Genomic DNA, 27,989 nt, shown 5'->3' on the forward strand with positions numbered 1-27,989 from the left:
CTGGCACAACCTCAGCAATGTCCTCTCCTCCTGTCACCTGAGACTGGGGAGACAGCCAAACCTGCCCCAGCACAGGACACAGCATCCTCTGCAAGCACCTCCTACAGGCAAGGGACATCACCCAGCACAGTTTGGCCTTCTGGGGCCACCACCACTCGCTGGAACCAGCACCAAGTGAAACCTGGTGCATGACACCAGAGGTCTGATGCAGCTTACACCAAGCCTGCTGCCTCTGCATCCCTGGGCAGAAACCTTTGGGCCTTCAGGTGAGAGCTGCATTGGTCAAGAGGGCTGCCCAGGAGCAGGTACACAAAGCAGGCACAGGTCTGAAAGGTGAGGAGCCAGCAGCTTGGCACAAGCAGTGCCTGGGAGCAGGCAGCCCTCCCTAGCTGTGGGGAGAGCAGAGCTCAGCACTCTCTGCCCCCTGCCCATCCCCACAGCAGGACAGAGGCTCAGGGCTTTTCTCCAGGAAGGGCTGAAAACTGCCCAGGCTTCCAAGTCCCTGGAACCCCATCAGCAGTTTAGGAAGGAGAGCATCTCCAGCCCAGCCCAGAGGCACAGAGCCCAAGAGAGGCAGCCCCAAAGCGAGCTCCCAGGAGAGCAACCAAGCGCTGGGGTCACAACAGCCAACCTCCGCCCTGGGGAGGGAGGGATTTGCCTACCTGCCTCTCTGGAAATCTGCATGAAGGACTCCACTCCTTTCTCTCCATAATTCCCTTCAGATGCCAAGGTGGACACATAGTTCCAGCCCAGGGCTTTGACAATGTCCACCATCGCCTGTGCCTGGAAGGAGTCCGGAGGCACCACCCGGGAGAAGAAGTCGTAGCGCCGGTCGTCACTCAGCTCCGGGGCCGTGGAGGCATAGCTGATCTGGGGGATCTGGGGGAAGAAACAGGTCCTGATCAGTGCACACGTGCAGGGCCTCAGCACAGCCCTTGCAGCAGGCAGCTGCAGCAGCTCTGCCTTCAGCTGAGCCTCACCTCCCCTCGGTACCCCTCTGTGCTTCTCCCCCCTGCAGCGCCCGGAGCGGTCTGGGTGCCGGCGCAGGAGGTCAGCACCCGGTGGGAAGCTGCACCACAGGGTGGGCTGGGAGGGAGCTCAAAGCTCAGCCAGCTCCAGCCCCCTGCCCTGGGCAGGGACCCCTCCCACCAGCACAGGCTGCTCAAGGACTCATCCAGCCTGGTCAACACCTCCAGGCAGGAGGCAGCCACAGCCTCCCTGGGCAGCCTGTGCCAGGCTCTCCCCAGCCTCACCACCAAGAATCAATTCCTCCTCTCCAGTCTCAGCCTCCCCTCTCCCAGCTCCAAGCCATTGTTCCTCACCCTGGCACTCCCAGCCCTTGTCCCAAGTCCCTCCCCAGCTCTCCTGGAGCCCTTCAGGCACTGGAAGGCAGCTCTGAGGTCTGCCTGGAGCCTTCTCTTCTCCAGGCTGCACAGCCCCAGCTCTCCCAGCCTGTCCCCACAGGGGAGCTTCTCCAACCTCTGAGCATCTCTGTGGCCTCCTCTGGAGCCTCTCCAGCAGCTCCAGGTCCTTCCTGTGCTGGGGACCCAGAGCTGGAGGCAGTGCTGCAGGTGGGGGCTGAGCAGAGCAGAGCAGAGGGCAGAATCCCCTCCCTGTGCTGGGGGCCCAGAGCTGGAGGCAGTGCTGCAGGTGGGGGCTGAGCAGAGCAGAGCAGAGGGCAGAATCCCCTCCCTGTGCTGCTCTCTCCCTGCTCTGGCTGCAGCTCAGCACCCAGCTGGCTCTGGGCTGCCAGGGCCCAGTGCTGGCTCCTGGGGAGTTTGTCACCAGCTGACCCCCCCAAAAGCCTTCTCCTGCAGGCTGCTCTCAGCCACTCCTCCCCCAGCCTGGCTCTGTGCTTGGTGTGGCCATCCCCAGCCCCACTCTGCAGCTTTTAGCAGCCTGGGGCTGCTCCTGAGATGAAGGAGGCTGCCATAACTCTCACTGGAGATGCCAAGGAAGCACCAGAGAGGCTTGCAGCACACACAGCCACGATCATGGATCATCATTTGTGACTTCTGGCCACCAAAAGGTCGCTGCTCCGTGCCTCAGTGCAAGCACCTCCTGCACACAGGCTTGCTACAGGCACCCTTTGGCTCTGCTGCCTGCTCAGCAGAACCAACCTTCTGCTTCCCCAGGCTCTGGCCTGCACAGGGCTCAGTGCCTGTGGCCTGCACAGAGCCCAGCAGCAGGCAAGAGCCATCCCAACGTTTCCACAGGGGACAGGCCAGACCCAGCCCCCTGCATGGAGCCTCCCAGCTCCTCCAGCACACTGCAGGCAGAGCTGCAGAGCACAGCTGCTGCTGGGGACCCAGCAGAGAACTGAGCTTGGCCAAACCACCCAAAAGTATTTAGGATCATGGAACTGCAGAGCCAGTCCAGGCTGGAAAAGACCTTTCAGGTCATTGAGTCCAACCTTTACCCCAGGGCAGCACCAAACCACCTCCCTCAGCACCACATCTCCATGGCTTTGAAACCCCTTTGTGGCTGTGGACTCCACTGCTGCCCTGGGCAGCCCTGGCAGGGAAGAAGTTGCTCCTCCTGTCCCAGGGGTGGGCAACCTGAGGCCATTGCCTCGTGTCCTATGCCTTGAGAGAAGAGCCCAAGCCCCACCTGGCTCCAACCTCCTTCCAGGGTGCTGTAGAGCCAGGAGGTCTCTCCTGAGCCTCCCAAAGAACATCTGCTGAGGCACACTCCTCTCTGCACAGCTAATACCACTGCCTCAGCACAAGCCATGGCCACCCACAGCACAGTCACTGGAGCCCTTTCCAGCTCCAGCCAGCAGCAGCCTAGAGCACAGCTCACAGTCCAGGCTCAGGACCTGCTCCAGCAGGCTCCCATGGGGGGAGCTCAGGGAAGCAGGGCCCAGAGCCAGCACCCCTCCTACCTGCCATGAATTACTGAACCTCAGCAAGCAAACTGTCAGAGGGGGCTGGGGGGGGTTGGAGAGCTCTGATCCCCCTCCCCTGGCATGGCCTCTCCTGCAGAGGCATCCTGTCTGCTGGCTTCACAACCTGAGGGGGGCTGCAGCTGTGCCAGGGGAGGGGCAGGGTGGAGAGGAGGGGCAAACTCCTGTGCTGCCAGAGCAGCCAGGGACTGGCACAGGCTGCCCAGGGCGGGTGGTGCAGTCCCCAGGGCTGGAGGGGTGCCAGGGCCCTGTGGCCACGCTTTGGGGCTGGGCTGCTGGCTGGGGTGGGTGACCTCAGAGAGCCTTCCCAACCCAGCCAGCTCTGCGCTGCTGCAATCGAGCTGCTCCGCTCTGGGGGCTGAGGGGAAGCCAGCAGCAGCCTGCAGAGCCTTGCAGCTGCCTCCTCAGCTGTGTGGCCAGCAGGACCTTGCAGTGCTGCAGTCACAGGCCGGTAACACAGCTGCAGCTGTCAGGAGGAGCAGAGCCCTGCTGCTGACCACTGGGGCCACGATTATGTGCTCAGGATCCCCCCTCAGGGCCGGCAGAGCCTGGGGACCACCCTCCCAGAGGGAGAGATCGATGCCCCCAGGGGCTCAGGGCTCTTTTCTTTGCGCTCTCTGCCTCGGGGATGACTTTCAGCCAGCAGCGAGAGACAGCTCCGGGCAGCCTGGCCCTCAACGCAGCCAAAGTTCAGCTGCTGCTGTGCCTGCGCCCGGAGCTGCGGCGGTGACAAACGGCGGCTGACAGCTCAGCATCACTCTCCTCTCATCTGTGCAGAGCGAGTTAATGGAGCTCGCTCAGGCACTTAGCAGCTGAAGTCATCCCCTCGGCGGCCGGGCTGGGCCGGAGCGGAGCAGCTGCCCGGGAAGGCTGGGTGGGGGCTGCTCGGCCCTCGTTAATTAGGCAGCAGCCCGAACGCGGCACCGGCGGCGGCACCGGCGCCCCCCCTGCGCGCCCCCCCTGCGCGCCCCCGGAGCCAGCTGCTGGGGTGGTGAGGACAAGCCCGAGGGAAAGGGGGAAGCTCAGCCGGGCAATGCTCAGTCCCAGCTGCTGTCAGCCGCTGCTTCTGCCCCTGCAGCCCCGGCTTGCCTGCCGGGGGGTGCCAGGTATTAGCCAGTGGGTTGGACTTGGTGATCCCTGAGGTCTCTTCTGGGATCCTGTGAAGGAGCCCAAGGAGCAAGTTCTGCCCTCTGCACACCGCCCCAGCCCGGTGGTGGGGTGGGGAGGGAGCTCTGGAGCTCCCCCAGCCCAAGCCCCCTGCCCCAGTAGCACCACACAAGAACACACCCAGGTGGGTTTGGAATCCCCCCAGAGGTGGAGACTCCACCACCTCCATCTGAATGAAGCACCCAGGCCAAAGCTGCTGCTGCTTGTCCTCCACACCTCCCCCTCAGCACCTGGGCTGGGAGAATCAAGCTTTCTCCTTCAGCCCTTTCCCCCCAACCCTCTTTTCAGCTCTGAAGCACATCTGAAAGCTCAGCAAGCTCCTGGGCATCCCAGCCTGCTCTCCAGAGCAGCAGAGCAAGGCAGGGTGAGAAAAGCCTCTGGTGCTCCTCCAGGGAGCTCAGAGCAGCCAAGGCCTGCAGGAGAGGCAGGCAGCCTGCCTGAACCTTCACCACCACAGAAACACAGGGCTGGAGGATGAAGAGGTCATCCTAGAGTGGTTTGGGCTGGAAGGGACTTGGAGATCCTCTCCTTCCAGCCCTGCTGCTCCAGCAGGCCCAGCACAGCTCTCTGAGGGTCTCCTGAGCCCCTCTCCTCTGGACAGCAAGCACCCCCCAGCACCACCTTTGGCCAGGCCAGCAAGCCTCCCCCAGCACCACCTTTGGCCAGGCCAGCAAGCCTCCCCCAGCACCACCTCTGGCCAGGCCAGCAAGCCTCCCCCAGCACCACCTCTGGCCAGGCCAGCAAGCCTCCCCCAGCACCACCTCTGGCCAGGCCAGCAAGCCTCCCCCAGCACCACCTCTGGCCAGGCCAGCAAGCCTCCCCCAGCACCACCTTTGGCCAGGCCAGCAAGCCTCCCCCAGCACCACCTCTGGCCAGGCCAGCAAGCCTCCCCCAGCACCACCTTTGGCCAGGCCAGCAAGCCTCCCCCAGCACCACCTTTGGCCAGGCCAGCAAGCCTCCCCCAGCACCACCTTTGGCCAGGCCAGCAAGCCTCCCCCAGCACCACCTTTGGAAGTGGAGCAGCCCCTGCAACATGAACTTGCAGTTCCAGTGCTTCATTCAAGAGCATTTTCCTCTCCTCCTCCTCCTCATGCTGCCTCCTGCTCCCCTCACTGGACAGAGCCCTCACAGAGCACCAGGGGAAGCAGCGAGCTCCTTGCCCACAGCAGCTCCAGAGCCTCGGTGCCAGGAGGCAACCCAGGCTGCAGGCAGTGCCAGGGGTGCTGGGCTGGCTGCCCACCCCCCTCACCACCCCTCCCCAGCTCCTGCTGCACACAGCCAAGAGCCACACAGCCAGGAGGCTCCACCGCTGCTCCTCTGCCCCTGCAGAGGGCACTGAGGGAGGTGACATCTCCTGGGGACCCTATTAAGAGGCTAATCAAACACTGCCCCTGGACCCAGCTCCTCAGCATGCCACAGAGCTCCAGCACAGGCCATTCCCCCAGGGACCAGCAGCGATTCAGACACTGCAGGAGCCTGCCTGTTGAGGCATCAGGGAGCTCCCAGCAGGGCAAGCACAAGCCCACAGCTTGCTCACTTTCTCCTTCCTGCTTCCTATTCACTTTGATTGCTGCAAAATCCTGACCAGAAAACCCACCCAAGAGCCCAAGGGCCCCAGGGAGCCCCCAGGGCATCCACCCTAGAGCCCAAGGGCTCCAGGCTTGGGCTCCTCACACCAAGAAGGACATTGAGGGGCTGGAGCAGCTCCAGAGAAAGGCAGCCAGGCTGGGGAAGGGTCTGGAGAGGAGCAGCTGAGAGGACTGGGGTTGAGGCAACGTGAGGGGCAAGGGGCTCGAACTAAAGGAGATTTAGGATGGATGTTCTGCACCAGGAGGCTGCTGGAACACTGCAGCAGGTTGCCCAGGGGGGTGGTTGAGGCTCCCTCCCTGGAGATACTCAAGGTGAGGCTGGACAGGGCCATGATGAAGCTGCTCTGGTGGAGGATGTCCCTGCTGAGTGCAGGGGGTTGGACTGGATGAGCTTTGGAGCTCCCTCCCAAGCCAGCCCCTCCTGTGACCCTCTGATGTGAGATGTGGCCTCACCAGTGCCAAGCCCAGGGGCACTGCCCTGGGCCCTGTTGCACCTCACCCCAGCGGCCTTGGCCCACGGATCCAGCCTGCCCAGGTCCTTCTGCAGAGCCCTCCTGCTCTGGGGCAGAGCAGCACTTCCACCCAGCCTGGGGTCTCCCTCTGCAGGCACACAACTCGGCCTCAGCCACAGCAGCGCCGTGGAAAGAGCTCCTGGCAGCTGCTGGCAGGCTGGGGGTGTCCTCCACATCTACCCCAGGTCTCTCCTGCTTCCTTTCAGAGCAGCAGCAAGCTTCTGTATGAATTATTCCAGGGAAAAAAATAATTGTAGCAATTAAGGGAACAATGATGACAGCAATTAGGAGTGTCCCCATGGCTCATGGGAGCACTTTATCAGCTCAGACAGAAAGCAGCAAGGGGAAGGGGGGGTGGGAAATGATGGAGAGGGAGCAAAATGAGAAGTGGCCATAAATATGAATGCCCAAATGCTTCACCCTGAGGAGCTGTGCCTGGAACCAGGGCTGCCTCTGACAGCCATCAGCTGGGGGCACAGCCTGGGAGAGCTCCAAGCAGGGGCTGAGCTCCTGAGGGCTGAAGCTTCCCTGGAGGGATGGCAGGAAAGCAGGCCCCAGGAACTGCAGTGACCATCAGCATGGAAGCAGCCTTGGGGAGGACAGAAGGTGCTGGTAAGGCATGGAGATGGTTGGGTTGGAAAAGGCCTCTGAGCTCAGCCAGTCCACCCAGCAGCCCAGCACCACCATGGCCACCAAACTGTGGCCCCAAGTGCCATGGCCACAGGGCTCTGAACACCTCCAGGGATGGGGACTGCACCTCATCTCCAGCCTCAGTCTCCCCTCTCCCAGCTCCAAGCCATTGTCCTCAGCCTGGCACTCCCAGCCCTTGTCCACAGTCCCTCCCCAGCTCTCCTGGAGCCCTTCAGGTACTGAGAGGCTGCTCTGAGCCCTTCTCCTCTCCAGGCTCAACAGCCCCAACTCTCCCAGTCTGAACCCACAGGGGAGCTTCTCCAACCTCTCATCATCTCTGTGGCCTCCTCTCCAGCAGCTCCAGGCCCTTCTTGTGCTGGGGGTACAGGAGCTGGAGGCAGTGCTGCAGGTGGGCTCTCAGCAGAGGGGCAGAATCCCTTCCCTGTGCTGCTGCTCTCCCTGCAGCCCAGCACAGGGTTGCCCTTCTCTGGACCTCCTCCAGCCCCTCTCAACATCCTTCTCGGACCAGAAGGGGCCCAAAGCTGAACCCGAGGTTTGAAGAGTGGCCTCAGGGCCAGGGGCACAGCCCCTGCCCTGCTCCTGCTGCCGCAGGCCAGCTGGGAAGCTCTTCCACCACCCATCTGCAGGCAGCAACATTTATCAGCCGGCCCGGGGTGGTTAGCGGTAATGAGGAGAGAGGAACATCGCTATGATGAAGCCTCAGCGCTCCGCGCTCGCCGAGTGACAAATTCCCCTTCAGCAGCGCTCGCAGCTGGGAGCCAGGCCGGGAGGAGAGCCGCGGGGCGAGCGCCGGCCGGCACGGCACGGCACGGCGCGGCACGGCACGGCACCAGCCCGCCGCGGCACGGCACGGCACCAGCCCGCCGCGGCACGGCACGGCACCAGCCCGCCGCATCCTCAGCCATTTGCCCTTGCCGCCCAGGCTCTGCCTCCCAGGGCACGGCGGCTCCAGCGCCAGCGGCGATGTCCCATCCGCTGCCGGCCCCCGGCGCAGCGCTCCGCAGCCTCCCGCTCCAGCCCTGCCGGAACGGGAGCCGGAGAGCAGCGGCCCGGGGCCGGAGCTGCCCGGGGAGCCCGACACAGCATCAGAGGCTCGGGGCCATTACCGACCAATTCTCCCAGCCCATCGGCAGCTGAACTCGCAGCGGGGGAGGGGAGCACCAGGCCCCTCTGCCCCTCCTGATGGGCACAGCCTGCTAGCGAGCAGGCACCACGCAGCTGCTCATGCAGCAAGAGGCTCTGCCAGCTCCTGCTGGGATGCAGACCCAGCCCACAGGTGACACACAGGGACACTCGTGTCCCACTCGTGTCCCACCACACACCACACTCAGGCACAAGTCACAGATTCAGAGTGCAGCAGGCTGGAAGGGACCCCCAAGGGCATCTTGGCCACCCCCCTGCAGGCACAGCTCCAGCCACAGCAGGCTGCCCAGGGACACAGCCAGGCTGAGCCTGAGTGTCTCCAGGGCTGGAGCCTCAACCCCCTCCCTGTGCAGCCTGTCCCAGGCTCTCCCTGTGCAGAGCTTCCTCCTGATGCCCAACCTACCTCTGCCCTGCCCCAGCCCCAAACCATTGCTCTCATCCTATCCCCACAGCCCCTTCTGAGCAGTCCCTCCCCAGGCTGCCTGCAGCTGCCCTGCAGACACTGAAATGCAGCTCTGAGCTCTGCCTGCAGCCTTCTTACACATCCAGGCTCAGTCTCCCCTCTCCCAGCTCAAAGCCCTTGTGCCATGTCCTGGCACTCCCAGCCCTTGTCCACAGTCCCTCCCCAGCTCTCCTGGAGCCCTTCAGGTACTGGGAGGCTGCTCTGAGGTCTCCCTGGAGCCTTCTCTTCTCCAGCTGAGCAGCAGCAGAGTTTCCAGGCAGGAAGAGGCAAACCCAGGCAGAGCCAAAGCCACCAGAGGGGAAGGGAATCACAGCACTCATCCCTCCAAGCTGAGCTATTAGACTAAATGGAAGCTGTCAAGATGCTACTTGGCCGTGCCTCAGCACAGCCCTTCCAGAGGAGCATCCATCTTGGGGCTGGAGAAGAATGAGGCTGTGATTGGAATGTTTATTCCTTCACTCTGCTGTAGCAGAGTGCCTGAGAGCCAAGGAGAACCAAGGCTGTGGCCACCTGGGCTCTGCAGGACCAGAGACCTCTCAGCAGAACAAAGCTCTCCTCTCCCCTCTGCCAAGACAGATTTGGCCACATCAGCTCTTGGGTTATGATGGCTGTGGGGAGCTGAGCTCCAGGCCAGCAGCTCAGCACCACAGCACTCAGCTCCTCTCAACCTCTCTTGCAAGGAAAGGACCTGGGGGGCAGCATGCTGGGGGTGGAAGGGAGCTCTGGAGCTCACCCACTCCAAGCCCTACCAAAGCAAGGCTCCCACAGCAGCTTGCCCAGCAGCACAGTGCCCAGGGGGGGTTGGAAGCTCTCCACACCAGGAGACTCCACAACCTCTCTGGGCAGCCTGCTCCAGGCCTCCAGCAGCCTCACAGCAAACAACTTTCTCCTCCTGCTCAGATGGAGAGCAGGGCTGGGGAGGGGCAGCTGAGGGGGCTGGGGGTGCTCAGCCTGGAGCAGAGGAGGCTGAGGGAGACCTCAGTGCTCTCTGCAGCTCCCTGAGAGGGCCTGGGGCTCCTCTGCTCAGTCTCAGGTGATAGGAGGGGAAGAAATGGCCTCAAGTTGTGCCAGGGGAGGGTTAAGGTTGGAGATGAGAAAGGATTTCTTTGCTGCCAGAGGCTGCCCAGGGAGGTGGTGGAGTCCCCATCCCTGGGGGTGTTCCTGCAACCTGTGGCCATGGCAGCTGGGGCCAGGGTTTGGTGGCCATGGTGGGGCTGGGTTGAGGACTGGATGCTCCCAGAGGTGTTCCCCAGCCAGGACATTTCTGTCAGCCTGGCTATGAACAGACACTGCCTGGGGGGCAGAGGGAGGAGCAGCCTTGAGCCAGGTTCTCAGGGCAGGCCTGCAGGAGCCAGCTGCCAAAGCCTGGAGCCCCTGGGCTCTCTCTCTGCCCCTGGGTGGGTGCTTGGCTGGTTCACTGCTGCACCTCCAAGCTGGCTTTCAGCTCTGAGAGACCAGACAAATGGGCTCCCAGGGCAGCCTTGCACTTGTGGGACCTTCCCTTCCATCTCTGCCTCTCTCAGTGGTGAGGCTTTTGCTGGCAGTTAGCTCCTGCAGCTCTGCACAAGGCTTTTCCTCCCAGCTGATCCATGCAGAGGGCTCCCAGGCTCCAACAAGATGAAAGAGATGGCTCTGACCCCACAAAGCTCCTGAGATGAAAGGTTCAGAAGCCCTTGCTGGGAAGCACTAAATATTTCAAGCTCCCTGCCCTGGGCTAATGCTGGAGGCCTTGGTGCCCAGCAGGAGCCAGGGGCTGCTCCTGCAAGGGGCTCCTGCAGCAAAGCAGCACCTGGCAGAGGATGGCACAGGGGGGTTAGGGCTCAGAGTTCAGAGATGAGACCCTGCAGTATGGATTGCTCAAGAGGAAGAACCCTCTGAGGCTCCCCTGGGGACCTGGAGGCTCTGTGGGCACCATGCTGCTCTTCCATGGACTTGATTTGGTTGGGAAAGGCTTCCCAGAGCATCAGCTCCAAGCACTCAACCCAGCACTGCTCAGCACCACATCCCCTCCAGGGATGGAGACAGGGATGGAGCCTGGGCCAGCCCCTGACAGCCCTTAAGGGGAAGAAATTGTTCCTCATGTCCAACCTAAACCTCCTCTGGGACTGAGGCTGTTTCCTCTCATCCTATCCCTTGCTCCTTGGGAGAAGAGCCCAAGCCCACCTCCCAGCAGCACATCCCCAGATCCTCTGCTCCAGAGCCCCTCACCTACAGCAGAACAAAGCCCCAGGGATGGCTCTGTCCTCTTCCTGGGGTCCCCTGACAGAAGGCAGCAGCTTCCCCACAGTCAGTCTGGAGCTCACAATGAGAAGAGCAGAGGCAGCCCACACAATACTGCACCCACACTCACTCAGGCAGCAGGAAGGCTTCAGCCCTTTCATCAGGGTCTCCCAGCACTGTGGGGATTAGAGATGGAGAGCAGAAACCTCCAGACCACCTCTCATGCAGCCCAGCCCCCTGCAGCCAGCAGGGACAGCCCCAGCCAGGGCAGGCTGCTCCCAGCCCCAACCACCCTGCCCTGCACTGCTGCCAGCCAGGGGGCAGCTCCCAGCTCTCTGGGCCAGGCTCTCCTCAGCCTCAAACCTTTCTCCCTTCCCTCCACTCTCAGTCTCCCTCTTGGAGCCCAAACCATCCCCCCTTGTGCTGTCCCAGCAGGATCCCTGCTCTGGAGTCTGTCCCCAGCTTCCTGATTGCCCTCTTGAAGCCCTGCAAGGCCACCAGGAGCTCTCCCTGGAGCCTTCTCCTCTGCAGGCTGCCCAGGGCCAACTCTCAGCCTGGCTCCCAGCAGAGGGCTGCCAGCACTGCTGTGGCCTCCCCTGGCCCTGCCCAACAGGTCCCTGTCCTCCCTGTGCTGGCATCTCAAGCCTGTGGCTGCATCCAGCACAGGAGGCAACCTCTGGGCTCTCTTCTCTCCCATTTTGCCAGCATAATAGGGAAGGCAGAGACACCAATTAGCTGGGTGCTGTGGCAGCCAGGCATGAATATTAATGAGCCCATCCAAACTAATTTCACCAATTACCACTCTTCCAGCAGCTCTATTCCAATCCCCAAGCCAAGGATGGAGATGAAGATCTCTCCTCATCAGAGAGGCAGAACAGCTGCTGGGGGAGCTCTGGCACACCTCACAGGACACTAACAAGGCTACTAACTCTTTTTCCCCCCCCTGTATAAGATCATAATGAAGAGGTCTAAATATTGCAAGGCATAAGAAGAGGTCTTCATCCTTCACCAGGGCACAATACCTAACTAAATCCATCCCACCTGGTTGCAGAGGTGAGGCCCTGGGTGATAACATCAGAGCTGGAGGTTGCCCTTGGTGCCAATGGGTGGCCTCAAGGTGCACCAGGGGAGGCTTAGGTTGGGCATGAGGAGCAATTTCTGTGCTGCAGGAGTGGCCAGGGACTGGCAGAGGCTGCCCAGGGAGCTGGTGGAAGTCCCCAGCCCTGGAGGGGTGCAGGGAACCTGTGGCCATGGCCCTGGTGGGGTTGGGCTGGGTGAGCTCAGAGGGCTTTTCCCAACCAATTCCATGAGTCTCTGGAAGGTTATTCAGGCTGAACCTGAGCCCAGCCTCAGCACAGCCTGCATGGCTGGGACACAGCACACCCAGAGCCCCCCTCCTGCCAGGCTGAGGCCAGGGCAGGTTGGCAGCTCCTGCTCCCCAGCTCTCAGGCACACAGCAGCGACCACCAAGGCAGGCAGAGAGAGGCTCTGAACCAAGGAGCTGCTGACTGCTTTGGGATCCTCTCTCTTTCTGGAGCTCAGATGGATCCCTCCCTTCAGACACAGCGTGGTAGGGGCTGGAAGGGACCTCTGGAGACCATATCCACCCCCCCAGGGTTGCCTAGGGAAGGTCACACAGGAACACAGCCAGGGGGGGTTGGAATCTCTCCATGCCAGGAGACTCCACAACCCCCCTGGGCAGCCTGCTCCAGGGCTCCTTCACTCTTACATCCAAGAAGTTCCTCCTCATGCTCAGGTGGAGCTGCTGGGGGTGCAGTCTGTGCCCCTTGGCCCTCACCCTGTCCCTGGGCACCACCCTTGGGGTATTGCTGAGCATTGCTCAGCTCCCCTCTGGGGCTGCTCCTCTGCAGGCTCTCAGCCTCTGCTCCTCCCAGAGCTGCTCCAGGCCCCTCAGCAGCTTCCCAGCCCTCTGCTGTCCCCTCTCCAGCAACTCTCTGTCCCTCTTGACCTGGGCAGCCCAGCCCCAGCCCTCCAGCTGTGGCCTCACCAGAGCAGAGGAGGAGAACCTCCCTTGCCCTGCTGGCCACGCTGGAGGGGTGCAGGGGACAGGAGTGTGTGGAAGGGCTGAGGGGTGGCAGGACAGGGCAAAGCTGAGCTGCCCTTTCATGATGCTCACAGCACTGCAGCTGGGCATTTCCTGCCTTTCAGAGTGGTGCTTCCCCTCCCCCCTGCCCTGCAGACGGTGTCAATAGGAGGGAATCACAAAGCCAAGCATCTCCTGCAATTCCAAAGGAGTTAAACCATTCCCTGGGGGAGCAGCAGCCTCAGCCACGTTCAGATGGCTCTGTGGAGCTCTGCTGCCTCAGGGGGTGGATGCCTTCTGCTTCCCAAGTGAAGGTGACCACCACAGAATCAGGTTGGAGAAGCCCTCTGAGACCCACTCCAACCTTCCCCCCAACACCTCCGTGGCCAAACCCTGTCCCCAGCTGCCATGGCCACAGGGTTCTTGCACCCCTCCAGGCATGGGGGCTCCACCACCTCCCTGGGCAGCCTCTGCCAGCCCCTGACCACTCCTGCAGCACAGAGATTGTTCCTTGTCTCCAACCTAACCCTCCTCTGGTGCAGCCTGAGGCCACTAACTCTTCTCCTGCCATCAGTTAAGTGGCAGTGGAGGTCAGCATCAGCCTCCCTGTGACCTCCTGCAGCTCTCCACCATGATTTACATGGCCATAACTTAGGAGGTCTGCAGCAGTAGTTGACATCCCCCCAGACACCTCCCCAGAAGAGAAAGCAAAGCTCTGTCCTGGCAACCAGGCTGCAGAGAGGGACTTCCACCTCTGCCTGAGCAGGCACCACGACTCAAAGCCCAGCTCAGCCCCACAGACCACAAGCAGGCACCCACAGCCCTCCAGGGAGCCTCAGCATGGCAAGGGGTCACTGAATCACAGCTGAACAGGGGTTGGAAGGGACTCTGGAGACCACTTAGCCCAACCACCCTGCCAGAGCAAGTTCACCTGCAACAGGTTGCCCAAGATGGGGTCCAAGCAGCCTCTTGCCCTTGTGAGCAGTGCCCAAGCCCCACCTGGCTGCAGCCTCCTCCCAGGGAGCTGCAGAGGGCAAGGAGGTCTCCCTCAGCCTCCTCTGCTCCAGGCTGCACACCCCCAGCCCCCTCAGCTGCTCCTCCCCAGACCCTTCCCCAGCTCTGTTGCACTCCTCTGGCCCTGCTCCAGCCTCTCAATGTCCTTCCTGGGGTGAGAGCCCCCAAACCGAACCCAGCACCCAAGCTGTGTCCTCACCAGTGCCCAGCACAGGGGCACCATCCCTGCCCTGCTCCTGCTGCCCACACCACTGCTGCTCCAGGCCAGGCTGCTGGTGGCCTCCTTGCCCACCTGGGCACCCCCTGGCTCCTCTCCAGCCAGCTTTGGGCCTCCACCTCCAAAAGAGAGCTCTCACAGGATCCTGAACAACTCCACATAGCCTCCTTCACCCCAGAAGTCTTCCCTTCAACACAGAGCCTCTGTACCCAGGGTTGTGCCAGGCCCTTCACAAAGCTCCTTCTGCATTTCAGGGCAGTGCTGGCTCTGTTCAATCAGCAGCAGCACAATTAGGGCCTGGGCACCAATTTGCTTCCCTCTTGCTCCTGATGCATAAAAGCAGGGAACAAACCAACCCCAGGCCAAACCCCACGGGCACAAAGGAGTGGCAGAAGAAATGGTTTCAACCATCTCCCCCTCCAGGCTGTTATGGACCAGGTGCAGGACACCCTGGGCTTACAGAGGGGTTTATGACCCCTTCATGCTCTGCCATTACAGAGGGAAGAAGGCATTCCCTGGGAGCAGCATGGGAAGGTGCAAGAGCCTCTCAGAGGCTTTCCCTCTCCTTGCTGGCCAGCTCTAAGAATTCTGCACAGTGAGGGTGGGGAGACACTGCCCCAGGTCGCCCAGGGAGGCTGTGGATGTCCCTCTTCTGCCTGCCCCCCAGCAGGGGAGGCACGCAGGGGCTCCTGGCTGCTCCCATTCCCGCTGCAGGGAGGGCACAGCCTGGCTCCACCGAGCTCCCTCTCCTACTCCCTCGCAGCCCTCAGCCTTTCCACCGCCTCTTCCAGCTCAGCCTCCGCGCTGGGCAGATCGGTTCCCTGCTCACAGCCAACGCAGGGCTTGTGTCTGCGGCCCGGCACCGCAAGGGGAAGGGCTGGCCCCTGCCTGCAGCCAGGACAGCTGCCCCTTCAGGTGGCACCACTGCCCGGCTCGCCACCTGGCTTGTGCCCGGGGTGCCGCCACGGCCGCCCCCGGCCCCGCAAACTGCCGCCCCCGGCCCCGCAGTGCTCCTGCCCATGGGACTGGCCCCGCAAACTGCCGCCCCCGGCCCCGCAGCGCTCCTGCCCGTGGGACTGGCCCCGCGAACTGCCGCCACTGCCGCCCCCGGCCCCGCAAACTGCCGCCCCCGGCCCCGCAAACTGCCGCCCCCGGCCCCGCAAACTGCCGCCCCCGGCCCCGCAAACTGCCGCCCCCGGCCCCGCAGTGCTCCTGCCCATGGGACCGGCCCCGCAAACTGCCGCCACGGCCGACCCTGGTCCCGCAAACTGCCGCCCCCGGCCCCGCAGTTGCTCCTGCCCATGGGACCGGCCCCGCAAACGGCAGCCACAGCCGCCCCCGGCCCCGCACACCGCGGGACCGGCCCCGCACACCGCGGGACCGGCCGTTCCCTGCCGTGTGCCGGAGCCCGCAGCCGGCCTGGCTGACTCACCGCTCCCGGTGCCGCTCCCGGTGCCGCTCCCGGTGCCGCTCCCGTCGAGGCTCGGTGCGCCGGGGCCGCGGTTCCTCCTGGGGTACTTAAAGACCCCCGAGGCTCCGCCCGCGCCTCGCTCCCCTCCCTCTCGTCCTTGGGAAACCAAACAGGCCCCAGGTGGCTCCAATCTCCTCCCAGGGAGGGGCAGAGAGCCTGAAGGTCTCCCCTCAGCCTCCTCATCACCCTCAACAAGCCCCAGCTGCTCCTCCCCAGCCCTGCTCTCCAGCCCCTTCCCCAGCTTGATTGCCCTTCTCTGCACCTGCTCCAGCCTCAAAGTGTCCTTGGAGTGAGGGCTCCAAACCGGACCCCAGGACCCCCCTGGCAGGGGGCTTGGTGCTAGATGATCCTTGAGGTCCCTTCCAACCCTAACACTTCTGTGACTCGAGGTGTGGCCTCTCCCGTGCCAGGGACTGATCCCTGCCTCGGTCCTGCTGCCCACTTTAGTGCTGCTCCTGCCCAGGATGCTGGTGGCCTCCTTGGCCCCCTGGGCACACACACTGCTTCATCTTCAGCTGCCTTTTGACCCCCACCTCAAAACCAGAGGTATCCCAAGATCCTAAAAACCTTCTCCAGGTCCTTCTTTTCTGGACAGCTTTGTGGCTGTCCATGGCTCCCTGTCCCAGGGGAGGCCAGGGACAAGCAGAGTCCCTCAGGGATCAGTCCTGGGCCCAGGCTGCTTCAACATCTCTGTGGGTGCCAGGGACAGTGGCACTGAGTGCAGCCTCAGCAGGGTGGCTGATGGCACCAAGCTGTGTGGGGCAGCAGACAGCTGGAGGGAAGGGATCCATCCAGAGGGACCTGGACAGGCTGGAGGGAAGGGATCCATCCAGAGGCACCTGGGCAGGCTGGAGGGAAGGGATCCATCCAGAGGCACCTGGACAGGCTGGAGGGAAGGGATCCATCCAGAGGCACCTGGGCAGGCTGCAGAGCTGGGCACAAGCCAACCTCAGGAGGTTCAACAAGAGCAAGGGCAGGGTCCTGCAGCTGGGTGGAGGCAATCCCAGGCACAAATGCAGGCTGGGCAGGGACTGGCTGGAAAGCAGCCCTGAGGAGAGAGCCTTGGGGGTGCTGGGAGAGGAGAAGCTCACCAGGAGCTCTCAGTGTGCACTGGCAGCCCAGAGAGCCAAGCAGAGCCTGGGCTGCAGCAGGAGAAGTGTGGCCAGCAGGGCCAGGGAGGGGATTCTCCCCCTCTGCTCAGCTCTGCTGAGACCCCACCTGGAGTACTGCCCCCAGTTCTGGAGCCCCTATTGCAAGAGGGATCTGGAGGTGCTGGAAGGTGTCCAGAGCAGGGCCAGGAGGATGAGCAGAGGGCTGGAGCTGCTCTGCTGTGAGCACAGACTGAGGGAGTTGGGGTTGTGCAGCCTGGAGAAGAGAAGGCTCCCAGGTGACCTCATTGTGGCCTTCCAGGATCTGCAGGGGGCTCCAAGCAGGCTGGGGAGGGACTGCTCAGGGTCTCAGGCAGTGCTAGGACTGGGGGGGAATGGAATGAAGCTGGAGGTGGGGAGATTCAGGCTGGAGGGGAGGAGGAAGTTCTTCCCCATGAGAGTGGTGAAGCCCTGGGATGGGTTGTCCAGGGAGGTGGTTGGGAGGCTGTCCCTGGAGGTGTTTAAGCCCAGGCTGGATGAGGCTCTGGGCAGCCTGATCTAGTGTGGGGTGTCCCTGCCCATGGCAGGGGGGTTGGAACTGGATGATCCTTGTGGCCCCTTCCAGCCCTGACTGATTCTATGATACTGTGGCCACTCTTGCCCCAGGCTGCAGCACTGCTCTGGGGGCTCTTGGTTTCTGTGGTGACACCAAGGTGGAAATGAGCAAAGCAAACCCCAAACCCAATCATCTGGGGGCAAACCAAACCTCAGGCTGCTTCAGAAGGAACTTTCCCTCCCCCTCCCCACCCCCAGAAGGGACATTCATTGGAAACATTTCTTCACTAGAGTGAGGGAAACTGTTCCTGGAGATAATTACTACTAATGACTTCCATCCAGGCTGAATCTTGAGTGGCAGCCAAGCTCTGTGGGGATGAGCACTCAGGTACCCAGCCCAGGATGTTAATGCCCAGCTCCTGCCCTTGCCAGGAAGCAGCCTCATCTCTGGGGGCATCCCTCACTGGAGACAGCTCTCTGCTCTTGCCTTCTCCTGTGGATGCTGCCCAGGGTCAGAATCATTTTGGCTGGCAAAGCCCTTCCAGCTCAGCCAGTCCAAGCCTTCTCTAACCCTACCAAGCCTGCTGCTCAAGCTCAGCACCACATCTCCACACCTTTATAGCACCTCCAGGGATAAGGATAGGGACTGGGATTCAAACACCTCCCTGGGCAGCCTGGGCCAGGCCTTGAGGAGCCTTTCAGTCACCAAGTTTCTTCTCCTACCCAACCTAAACCCTAGGATGAGCCTCTGGAAGCACTGCTGGTGAGAGAGCTGCAGACCTTGCTTTTGGTGGTGCCCAGTGCTGTCTGCAAGGGCATTTGCTCTTGAAACAGAGCAGCTAAGGAAAGTACAGACAGAACAGCTCAGGTGTGGGGTTTGGAGAGCAAACATCCTGCTGAGCATTGGAAAGCCAAGGAAGAAGCACCCAGGAGTGCAGCAGCTCTCTGCTTGATGGCCACAGTCACTTGGGGCCATGGCTGAGTGGCCCTGGTGGTGCTGGGCTGCTGCTTGGACTGGATGATCTTAGAGGACTTTTGCACTCTGTGATTCTGTGCCAAGCCTCTGCTGGGCCTGGACAAAGCAGGCAGGTGCCAGCAGGGCCTGCCAGGGCTCCCTCCAGCCCTGCGGCTGCTCAGCTCTGCCCCAGACAGCCATCAGAGCAACTCTCACAGCGTCCTGACAGCCAGTGCCTGCCTTCACTCAGGGCTATCAACTGCTCCCACAGCTCCTGTGCCAAGTGTGCTTCAGGACAAGAGCAGAAAGCACCAGGAGCACCTGGCTGCTGTGCTGGAGCTGCTCCCACAGGCCCTGCTCAGCCTCTGCAGGAATCATTCAGAGCAGCTGTGGCACTCCACAGGCACATCCCATCAAGGGCAGCAAAAGCAGCTCTGCAAAGGGAGAGCTCAGAGCAACACCATAGAAGCACAGAATGCTTTGGGTTGGAGAAGACCTCTAAGGTCATCCAGTGCAGCCAGCAACCCAACCCCACCATGGCCATCAAACCATGGCCCCAAGGGACTCCACCACCTCCCTGGGCAGCCTCTGCCAGTCCCTGACCACTCTTGCAGCAAAGAAGTTCTTCCTCATCCCCAATCTAACCCTCCCCTGGCACATTTCCTCTCCCTCTATCACCTCTTCTGCAGCCTTTGCTGTGCCTCCTCTGCTGTCCCTCTCTCCCACCAAGGACCAGGGCTTTGGTTTCTTCCCCTCCAGGCCTGTCAAGCTTTTCTGTCCTGGGTCTCTCTTTGAGGACACTGCTCACATTCCCCAGCCTTTCATATTTCCCTCTACAGCTCCTGGCTCCATCTGGCACTTGCAGCACCTTCCACTCCAGATTCAGCTGGAGTGAGTCCAGCAACAGCTTCAGAAAGACCAAAGCAGATGCTTCAGACATTGTCTCTTCCACCTTTTGCACTGATGGAGCAGGAGGCAGCTGCCAGCCCTCCCTGCCCTCTCCCCTGCACAGCAGAGCTCTGCAGGCTGCTGGAGGGGGCAGCCCTTGACCTGCAGGCTGCAGTGGCTGCCTGTGTGGCTCTGGGCACCGTCACCAGCTGAGCCTCACAGCTCCTGAGCTGCTCCTGCTTTCCTCCATGCATCCTCACTCCAATCCACACCACAGCCTCACTCCCCTGCAAGCACAGCCCCAGCTCCCCTCCAGTCATCTGCTGCCAGCCTCTCCCTCCAGCTCTGCCAGCTGCCTCCAGCCAGCCTGTCCTCTCCTTCAGCACATCCATCACCAACTGGTCCCAGTGCCCCCCAGGCAGGAGGGTGCCCCCCAGGCAGGTGGGTGCCCCCATCCCTGAGCTGCCCTGGGGCTGGCAGTGAGGTGGCACAGAGACCCTTCTTGGTTTACCAGGATCCCCCAGGTGCAGAGGGGGAGGCAGTGGTTTCCTTCTGCAGTCCTGCCCCCTCAGCCATGGGGTGATGAGAGGGTGATGAGCTCAAGGCTCAGGCTGTGGTGCCACCTCCACAGGTACCAAGCCCAAGCCCAGAGCAGATCCTTAACCTGCAGCTTGTTTCAGTGCCCTCAGTGGCTCTGTCCTGCCTCTTCCAGGGGAGGTCTCCACCAGCTCCCTGGGCAACCTGCTGCAGTATTTCACCACCCTCATTGCTCAGAGCTTCCTCCTCCTGCCCAAGACCTTCCTCCTGCCATCCAAGAACTTCCTCTTAACATCCAAAGCTTCCTTCTAATGTTCAAATACTTCTTCCTCACATCCAAGACCTTCCTCCTACCACCCAAGAACTTCCCCCTGATGGCTGAAACTTCCTCCTGATGTCCAAGACCTCCCTCCTACCATCCAAGAACTTCCTCCTCATGTCCAAGTCCTCCCTCCTACCATCCAAGAGCTTCCTCCTCACATCCAAGTCCTCCCTCCTACCATCCAAGAGCTTCCTCCTCACATCCAAGTCCTCCCTCCTACCATCCAAAACTTCCTCCTTCTGTCCAAGAACTTCCTTCTGCCATCCAAAACTCCTTCCCTACCACCCAGCTGAGCCCCTAACCCTCCCCACCGTTGCCTGCAAGCTCATCACCACTCAGCCAACCTCCCAGGGAGACTTCTCCAGTGTGGCCAAGCACATCTCCAACCTAACTCTCCCTCCCTCCCTCCTCCAGCTTCAACAGCAGCTGAGCTTAAGCCCCAGCAGCTTTCAGACTGCCCCTCAGGGGCTGCTGTCACAGCAAGGCAAAGGCTTGGGAGGGAGCCCTGGGGGTGACCCAGCCCAACCCCCCTGGCCAAGGCAGGGTGGCCTGGAGCAGGTCACACAGGAGCACATCCAGGCAGGTTTGGAATGCCTCCAGAGGTGGAACCTCCAGCAGCTCTCTCTGGGCCTCCCCCCTCACACAGAGCACCTGCAGGAGGGGGCCCTGCTCTGGGCTGGTGCCAGCTGGACCACCCTGCCTGGGGGAGCTCTGAGGAACGATTAGGCAGCCCTGCAGGTTTCCCCCGCAGCGTGGGGCTGGGGGAGGCCTTCTGTAGCAGCCAGCCCTGGCAGGGAGCTCTCCCAGCAGCCACCTGAGAGCGTGGACAGCCTGGGACTGCTTTCCTCTCCAGGGAACAGAGAGCCTTTAATTGCTGAAGCTGTTCAGAGCCATTCGCTCTTTTGATTCCCTTTCTTTGTTGGAGGCTCACACAGGGAAGTGGAGCAGAAAAGAAGCCAGGAAGTAAACAATCATCAGAAACCACCGAGTGGGGTGGGTTGGAAAAGCACCTTCAGGATCCAGGTGGCCCAGGGAGGCTGGGGCTGCCCCCTCCCTGGAGGTGCTCAGGACCAGGCTGGATGGGGCCCTGAGCAGCCTGGGCTGGTGGGAGCTGTCCCTGCCCAGGGCAGGGGGCTGGAGCTGGAGGAGCTTTGGAGGACCCTTCCAGCCCACTCTGTGATCTCTCCAAGCTCTGTCATTTCCCAGTGTCTGGAGGAGCCTTGGCTCAGCCCTTTGTGGAGTGCTGAGAGAGGAGAGAGCCATGAATAGAAAACCACCTCCCTTATCGCCCTGCCTGGAGCTCCCTGGGTGCTTCTCTCCTACCATCAGAGGCTGCATCCAGCAGCTAATGGTGCAGGAGGTGTGAGGGAGGCTCTGTGCACTGGAAAGGCTCAGTTCAGCTGGGGGAAGAGAGAAATCTTTTCATTCTTTTTGCTTTCCAGGAGACAAAGCTGCTGGGAACACATCTCCCTCCCTCCCTCCCCCCACCAAGTTCTGGTGGCAAAAGTCTTTTGTGTAATTAAATAATGGAGATAATGAACACACACCCCCCTCCCCCCCAGCATCAAAGGGAAGGGAGAAAGCAGGGGCTGGAGGGAAGGGAAGAGAGCTTTTCAGATCTGGTTTCACAGTGATGTTGTCTGAGTGAGCAGCAGACTGAGCAATGCTCCTGCAGCAGGGGAAGCTGAGAGCATTCCCCTGAGCTCCACACTCTGGGCTGCAAGCAAAACCCCCTCCCAGGAGCCACTTGGGTGATGGGAGGAACAGCAGGGCTGGGTTATTCACCCCCCCAAACCCACCAGGCTGAGAGACTCTGGGAGGCAGGATGTCCTCTTTCAGCTGCTGGGGGGGTCCTGAGGCATGGTGGAGGCCTGGGTGATGTGGGGACCATGGTGGGCTCCAGCGTGGCAAGGGGACCACAGGGCTCCCACCGTGGCAAGGGGACTGTGGCACCCTCAGCCTGGGACATGACTGTCCCCTCAGCCAGCTGGGAAAGAGATGTTCATGGAGAGGGTGACAGATGAGACTCTTGGGGGGGAAAGGAGAGAGACTCCTGGGGGGGGGAAAGGAGAGAGAGACTCCTGGGGGGGGGAAAGGAGAGAGAGACTCCTGGGGGGGGGGGAAAGGAGAGAGAGACTCCTGGTGGGGGGAAAGGAGAGAGAGACTCCTGGGGGAAGGAAAGGAGAGAGAGACTCCTGGGGGAAGGAAAGGAGAGAGAGACTCCTAAGGAGGAAAGGGGAGAGAGACTCCTGGGGGAGGGGGGAAGGAGAGAGACTCCTAAGGAGGAAAGGGGAGAGAGACTCCTGGGGTGTTCCTAGAAGATGTTCCCGGGTGGGGGCAGGAGCCCACCCTCAATGTGCTGGTCTGGGACTGGAATTCAGGGCTCCCTGTGCTGGCAGCAGCCAGGAGCAGCAGCTGCTCCCTCTGCTCTGTCCTTGTCAATGCCTTTTGCCTGCCCCATGCCGGGACAGCTCCCCCCGGCCCCAGAGGGGCAGGGCTGCAGCCGCGGTGCCCAAGCCACCTCCCCCCGCTCCTCATGCCTGTGTGCAGAGCTGGGCACCGATGCTGAGGGAGGCAGGAGACACTCTGCCTGCTGCAGAGCATTCATCGTGCAAGGCCTGCGAGGGCAGCCCCTCCACCGCTGCACACGGCTGGGGGCTGCCGCCGAGAGGGAAGGAGGAGAGCTGGAGGGCCGAGGCACAGCAGGCTGAGCAGAGCCTTTTGATTCATATTTCATGGCAAAGCTCAAAGAAAGCCCAAGAGCAGCCTGAGGAGAACGACTGAGGGGAGAGCTAGAGGCAGGAGGGCTCAGAGAGAGGAACCAAACATCTCCCCCAGGTGAACCCTTCAGCCCACACCTCAAACAGAGCAGGATGCCAGGAGTGGGAGCAGCTGCCCAGCACTGGCTGCACCTGAGGAGCTCTGTCCTGGCAGGGAGCTGCTGGGAGGGACAGGGAGCTGCTGGAGTCAATCCACAGCTCCTCCAGAGTAGCTCAAGGGAAGGATTCTGCTCTGCTCTGCTGAGAACACTCCTGCACTGCTGGGGCCAGGTCTGATCTCCTCAGCACAGCACAGACAAGGACCTGGTGCAGTGTGGCCACAGGAGCCCACAGCAATGCTGGGAGTTGCTGCTGAGCTGGGTCCAGAGGAGCTGGGTCCAGAGGAGAGAGCTGCTGAGCTGGATTACAGTATCACAGTACCACAGTATCACTAAGGTTGGAAGAGACCCCAAGGATCATCAAGCCCAACCTGGCACCACAGACCTCACCACTAGCCCATGGCACCAAGTGCCACATCCAATCCCCTCTTGAACACCTCCAGGGACGGCGACTCCACCACCTCCCTGGGCAGCACATCCCAGTGACGAACGACTCGCTCGGTGAAGAACTTTCTCCTCACCTCGAGTCTAAACCTCCCCTGGCACAGCTTGAGACTGTGTCCCCTTGTTCTGGTGCTGGGTGCCTGGGAGAAGAGACCAACCCCCACCTGGCTACAACCTCCCTTCAGGGAGTTGTAGAGGGCAATGAGGTCACCTCTGATCCTTCTCTTCTCCAGGCTAAACAACCCCAGCTCCCTCAGCCTCTCCTCACAGGGCTGTGCTCAAGGCCTCTCCCCAGCCTTGTTGCCCTTCTCTGGACACCTTCAAGTGTCTCGATGTCCTTCCTAAACTGAGGGGCCCAGAACTGGACACAGTACTCAAGGTGTGGCCTAACCAGTGCAGAGTCCAGGGGCACAATGACCTCCCTGCTCCTGCTGGCCACACTGTTCCTGATGCAGGCCAGGATGCCATTGGCCCTCTTGGCCACCTGGGCACACTGCTGGCTCATGTTTAGGCAGCTGTCAGTCAGCACCCCCAGGTCCCTCTCTGTTTGGCAGCTCTCAGCCACTCTGACCCCAGCCTGTAGCTCTGCATGGGGTTGTTGTGGCCAAAGTGCAGCACCTGGCACTTGGACTTGTTGAATGCCATCCTGTTGGCCTCTGCCCATCTGTCCAGTCAGTCAAGGTCCCTCTGCAGAGCCTTTCCACCCTCTAACTGACCAACATCTGCTCCCAACTTGGTGTCATCTGCAAACTTGCTGATGTCTGACTCAACCCCCTCATCCAGATCATCAATGAAGATGTTAAAGAGGATGGGGCCCAGCACAAGGGATTCAGAGGAGCAAGGTCCAGAGGAGAGAGCTGCTGAGCTGGGTCCAGAGGAGCTGGGTCCAGAGGAGCTGGGTCCAGAGGAGCTGGGTCCAGAGGAGCTGGGTCCAGAGGAGCTGGGTCCAGAGGAGCGAGCTGCTGAGCTGGGTCCAGAGGAGCTGGGTCCAGAGGAGAGAGCTGCTGAGCTGGGTCCAGAGGAGCTGGGTCCAGAGGAGCTGGGTCCAGAGGAGCTGGGTCCAGAAGAGAGAGATGCTGAGCTGGGTTCAGAGGAGCTGGGTCCAGAGAAGAGAGCTGCTGAGCTGGGTTCAGAGGAGCTAGGTCCAGAGGAGCTGGGTCCAGAGGAGAGAGCTGCTGAGCTGGGTTCAGAGGAGCTAGGTCCAGAGGAGCTGGGTTCAGAGGAGAGAGCTGCTGAGCTGGGTCCAGAGAGGAGCTGCTGAGCTGGGTCCAGAGAGGAGCTGCTGAGCTGGGTCCAGAGAGGAGCTGGGTCCAGAGAGGAGCTGCTGAGCTCCCCAAAGATAAACTCTTGCAAATCAGTTGCCAGAGAGCGGCTGAGGTGTTGGCTGCCTGCTCAGTGACTCAGAACAAAGCCACCCAAGTCTCCATGGAAGGCTGAGTGATGTCAGTGCTGAGCACAGATGCCTGGCTGTGCACTGACAAAAGCTCTAAACACAGGAGGGCTGCAGATTACATAAACACACAGAGCTGGGAGCCTGCGAGGCTCAGCCTGGAGCCACGCGGAGGAATCAAGGACTTGGGGCCCTGAGGAAAGGCCCCGAGGCAGAGCCCAGCCCCAAGCCCTGAGGGCATCACTCAGCCCTGTCCCCTCAGAGGCTGGCAGAGGGGAGGGGAGGCTGGCAGAGGGGAGGGGAGGCTGGCAGAGGGGAGGGGAGGCTGGCAGCTCCCAGAGGGCTGCATTCAGTTAGTAACTTACTCTGGAGCAGGCAGGGAGTAGTTGGTCACAGAATTGTCACAGGGTGGTGGAACCTCTGCAGATCCTCCAGTCCAAGCCCCCTGCCCCAGCAGGGCTCCCACAGCAGCTTGCCCAGCAGCACAAGGACCAGGGGGGGTTGGAAGCTCTCCACACCAGGAGACTCCACAACCTCTCTGGGCAGCCTGCTCCAGGCCTCCAGCACCCTCACAGCAAACAACTTTCTCCTCCTGCTCAGATCCAACCTCCTGGGTTCCAGTCTGTGCCCCTTGTGCTGTCCCTGGGCACCACTGAGCAGAGCCTGCCCCCAGCCTCTTGCCCCCCACAGCTCCTTCAGCTCTTGCTGAGCATTGCTCAGCTGCCCTCTGGGGCTGCTCTCCTGCAGGCTCTCAGCCCCAGGGCTCTCAGCCTCTGCTGCTCACAGAGCAGTCCCAATCCCTTCATCTTCCCAGCCTCCTCTGGACTCACTCCATCAGCTCCAGGTCCTTCCTGTGCTGGGCCCCCCTGGCTGCACAGAGCCCTGCAGGTGAGGGCTGAGCAGAGCAGAGGGGCAGGATCCCCTCCCTCCCTCTGCTGGCTCCTGCACCCCACAGCCTGTGCACCACGCTGGGAGCCTGGGGGCACGAGGAGGAGGTGAGGCTGCACTCATGGGCTCAGCACATCAAGAATCACACATTTCCCTCCAGCACCAAGGGAAAAGTGAGTTAATAAACCCAGCAGATCCATTATTAGGTTCAGCTGCAGTGGCTTTGATGGTGCTGAGGCAGTGCTGCTCCTCCTGGGAGCGTGCAAGGTGTGGGGGGAGGCAGGGAATAAATAAATAGCTAATTTCTTACCCACTTAGCTGCAGCCTGGCAGTGTCTGCCTGGTGAGTCAGAGCAGATTGAAATACATGAACCTGTGACAGAGCCTCCTTAATATTCCCAGGGCTGAGGCTCCTCAGCTCTGCTCCTCCTGGGGTGACAGATCCATCACAGGCAGCGGAGTGCAGGCTCGGTGCTTCCCCGGCAGAGGAGTGATGGAGAGGCAAAGCTGAGGCCTCCTGAGCCTCCCTCCCTCCCTTCCTCCCTCCCAGGAGCTGTGAGGAAGGAGCCACTCCTGGTGGCATTTGAGAGCTGAAAGGCTGAGGCAGGCCACCAGCAGCACTGGAGGAGGAGAGAGGGCTGGAGACCTCCCTCCCTGCCAGCAGGGTGCTGTGCCCCCAGCCAGCCCCTGAGCTGGATCTGCCCCCAGCTGAGTTTGCCAGCAGCAGCCTCCAGCCTGTGTGACAGCAGTGCAGAGCTGCCTGGCACTGCCTGACAGGCAAAGCCCTTTGCTGTGAGGGTGGTGGAGCACTGGGACAGGCAGGTGGGGGAGGTCCCAGCCCTGGGAACATTCAAGACCAGGCTCGGTGGGGCTCTGAGCAGCCTGACCCAGCTGATGTCTCTGCTGGCAGCTTCAAAGGTCCCTTCCAACCCTCTCAGCCTGTCCCCCACAGGGGAGGTTCTGCAGCCCTCTGATCATCTCCATGGCCCCCTCTGGGCAGTTCCCTGCCCCTGTTCTGCTGGGGACACCAGAACTGGCAGCAGTGCTCCAGGCAGGGTCTCAAGCTTGAGGAGGGCAGATGGAGAGCAGAGAGGAGGAAGGACTGCTTGGCAGTGAGGGAGGGGAGACACTGGCACAGGCTGCCCAGGGGGGGTTGTGGATGCCCCTTCCTTGCTCTGGAGGTGCTCCAGGCCGGGCTGGATGAGGCCTTGAGCAGCCTGTGCTGGTGGGAGGTGTCCCTGCCCACGGCAGGGGGCTGGCACTGGGTGATCTCCGAGGTGCCCTCCAGCCCCAGCCTTGCCGACTCTTGACTCTGTCTGTTGCTGCTGCCCTGCCCCCTCCCGGGCTGGCTCAGCTGCTGTTTGCAGTGGACCCTTGGGGGGTCTCTTCTCCTGTACCCTGCTCGAGCCTGGGCAGGCTTTCAGCACTGCTTTCATCTTCCTGCTTTTATTTAAGCAAGCCTAAAATCGCCTGCCCTGCTTTCCCCCCCAGCCCCAGCCCAGCCAGCCCTTCCTCTCCCCCCATGGGGAGCTCCTGTTTCATCTTTTCATTCACTTCAGTGCCTTTGCTTTGCTGCCTTCAGCCAGCTCCAGAGCCCTCCACTGCTGCTCTTCTCCCGGTGCCTAATGCATTTAATCTCCTGCTTTCCCCTTCCCTTCTCTGCTCACACGCTCACACTTTGATCACAACTTTCTTCTGCTCGACTCAGCTTCAGCACCTGGCTGCACTTCAGAGGATGCACCTCCAAAGAGCCTTTTTCCCCCTCCTCCCTCCCTCTCCCGGGATGGTTTCCTGCCCTGCTTTGCCTCATCAGTGTCAGCCGCCGGCTCTCTCCCCAGCAGCACTGAACAAATCCCTTCTGCAGCCACCTCCGGGTTGGTGACCCCCAGAGAGCAAAGCCTCATCAAGGCAATTAAAGGCAAAGATGATTCCCTGGGAAGATCAAACAACTTCCACCTTCCCCCCCCGGGGTTCAGCGTCGCTGGGGTCAGGGTGGGAATCAGTGGCAGCCCCTGGGGAGGGGCACAGCCTGGGGGCAGGCTCTGGCTGCTGCCTCTCCAGCTCGCTGTTGCTGTTCATTTGATTTGGAGCCCTGGACTCTTTCTGGGTGGGAAAGACCTTCGAGACCACTGAGTCCAACCCCGAGCCCAGCACTGCCAGGTCCCCAGCAAACCATGGCCCTCAGCACCACAGCCCCCTGGCTCTGCAGCCACCAAACCATGGCCCTCAGCACCACAGCCCCCTGGCTCTGCAGCCACCAAACCATGGCCCTCAGCACCACAGCCCCCTGGCTCTGCAGCCACCAAACCATGGCCCTCAGCACCACAGCCCCCTGGCTCTGCAGCCACCAAACCATGGCCCTCAGCACCACATCCCCCTGGCTCTGCAGCCACCAAACCAGGGCCCTCAGCACCACAGCCCCCTGGCTCTGCAGCCACCAAACCATGGCCCTCAGCACCACAGCCCCCTGGCTCTGCAGCCACCAAACCATGGCCCTCAGCACCACAGCCCCCTGGCTCTGCAGCCACCCAACCATGGCCCTCAGCACCACAGCCCCCTGGCTCTGCAGCCACCAAACCATGGCCCTCAGCACCACAGCCCCCTGGCTCTGCAGCCACCAAACCATGGCCCTCAGCACCACAGCCCCCT

At 61.6% G+C, this 27,989-nt stretch overlaps 1 protein-coding gene across 1 annotated transcript in view; it reads right to left on the reverse strand.

Annotated features, from left to right (window-relative positions):
• GRM7 (glutamate metabotropic receptor 7) overlaps positions 1-27,989 on the reverse strand; it is a 205,752-nt gene that overhangs the window by 123,583 nt on the left and 54,180 nt on the right. Inside the window, exon 2 of the mRNA XM_054179927.1 lies at positions 663-879. Coding sequence (XP_054035902.1) covers positions 663-879 — 217 coding nt within the window. The remainder of the gene's footprint in view (positions 1-662; positions 880-27,989) is intronic.

Source organism: Dryobates pubescens, chromosome 1 (genome assembly GCF_014839835.1).
Source record: "Dryobates pubescens isolate bDryPub1 chromosome 1, bDryPub1.pri, whole genome shotgun sequence".
Lineage (NCBI taxonomy): Eukaryota > Metazoa > Chordata > Aves > Piciformes > Picidae > Dryobates > Dryobates pubescens.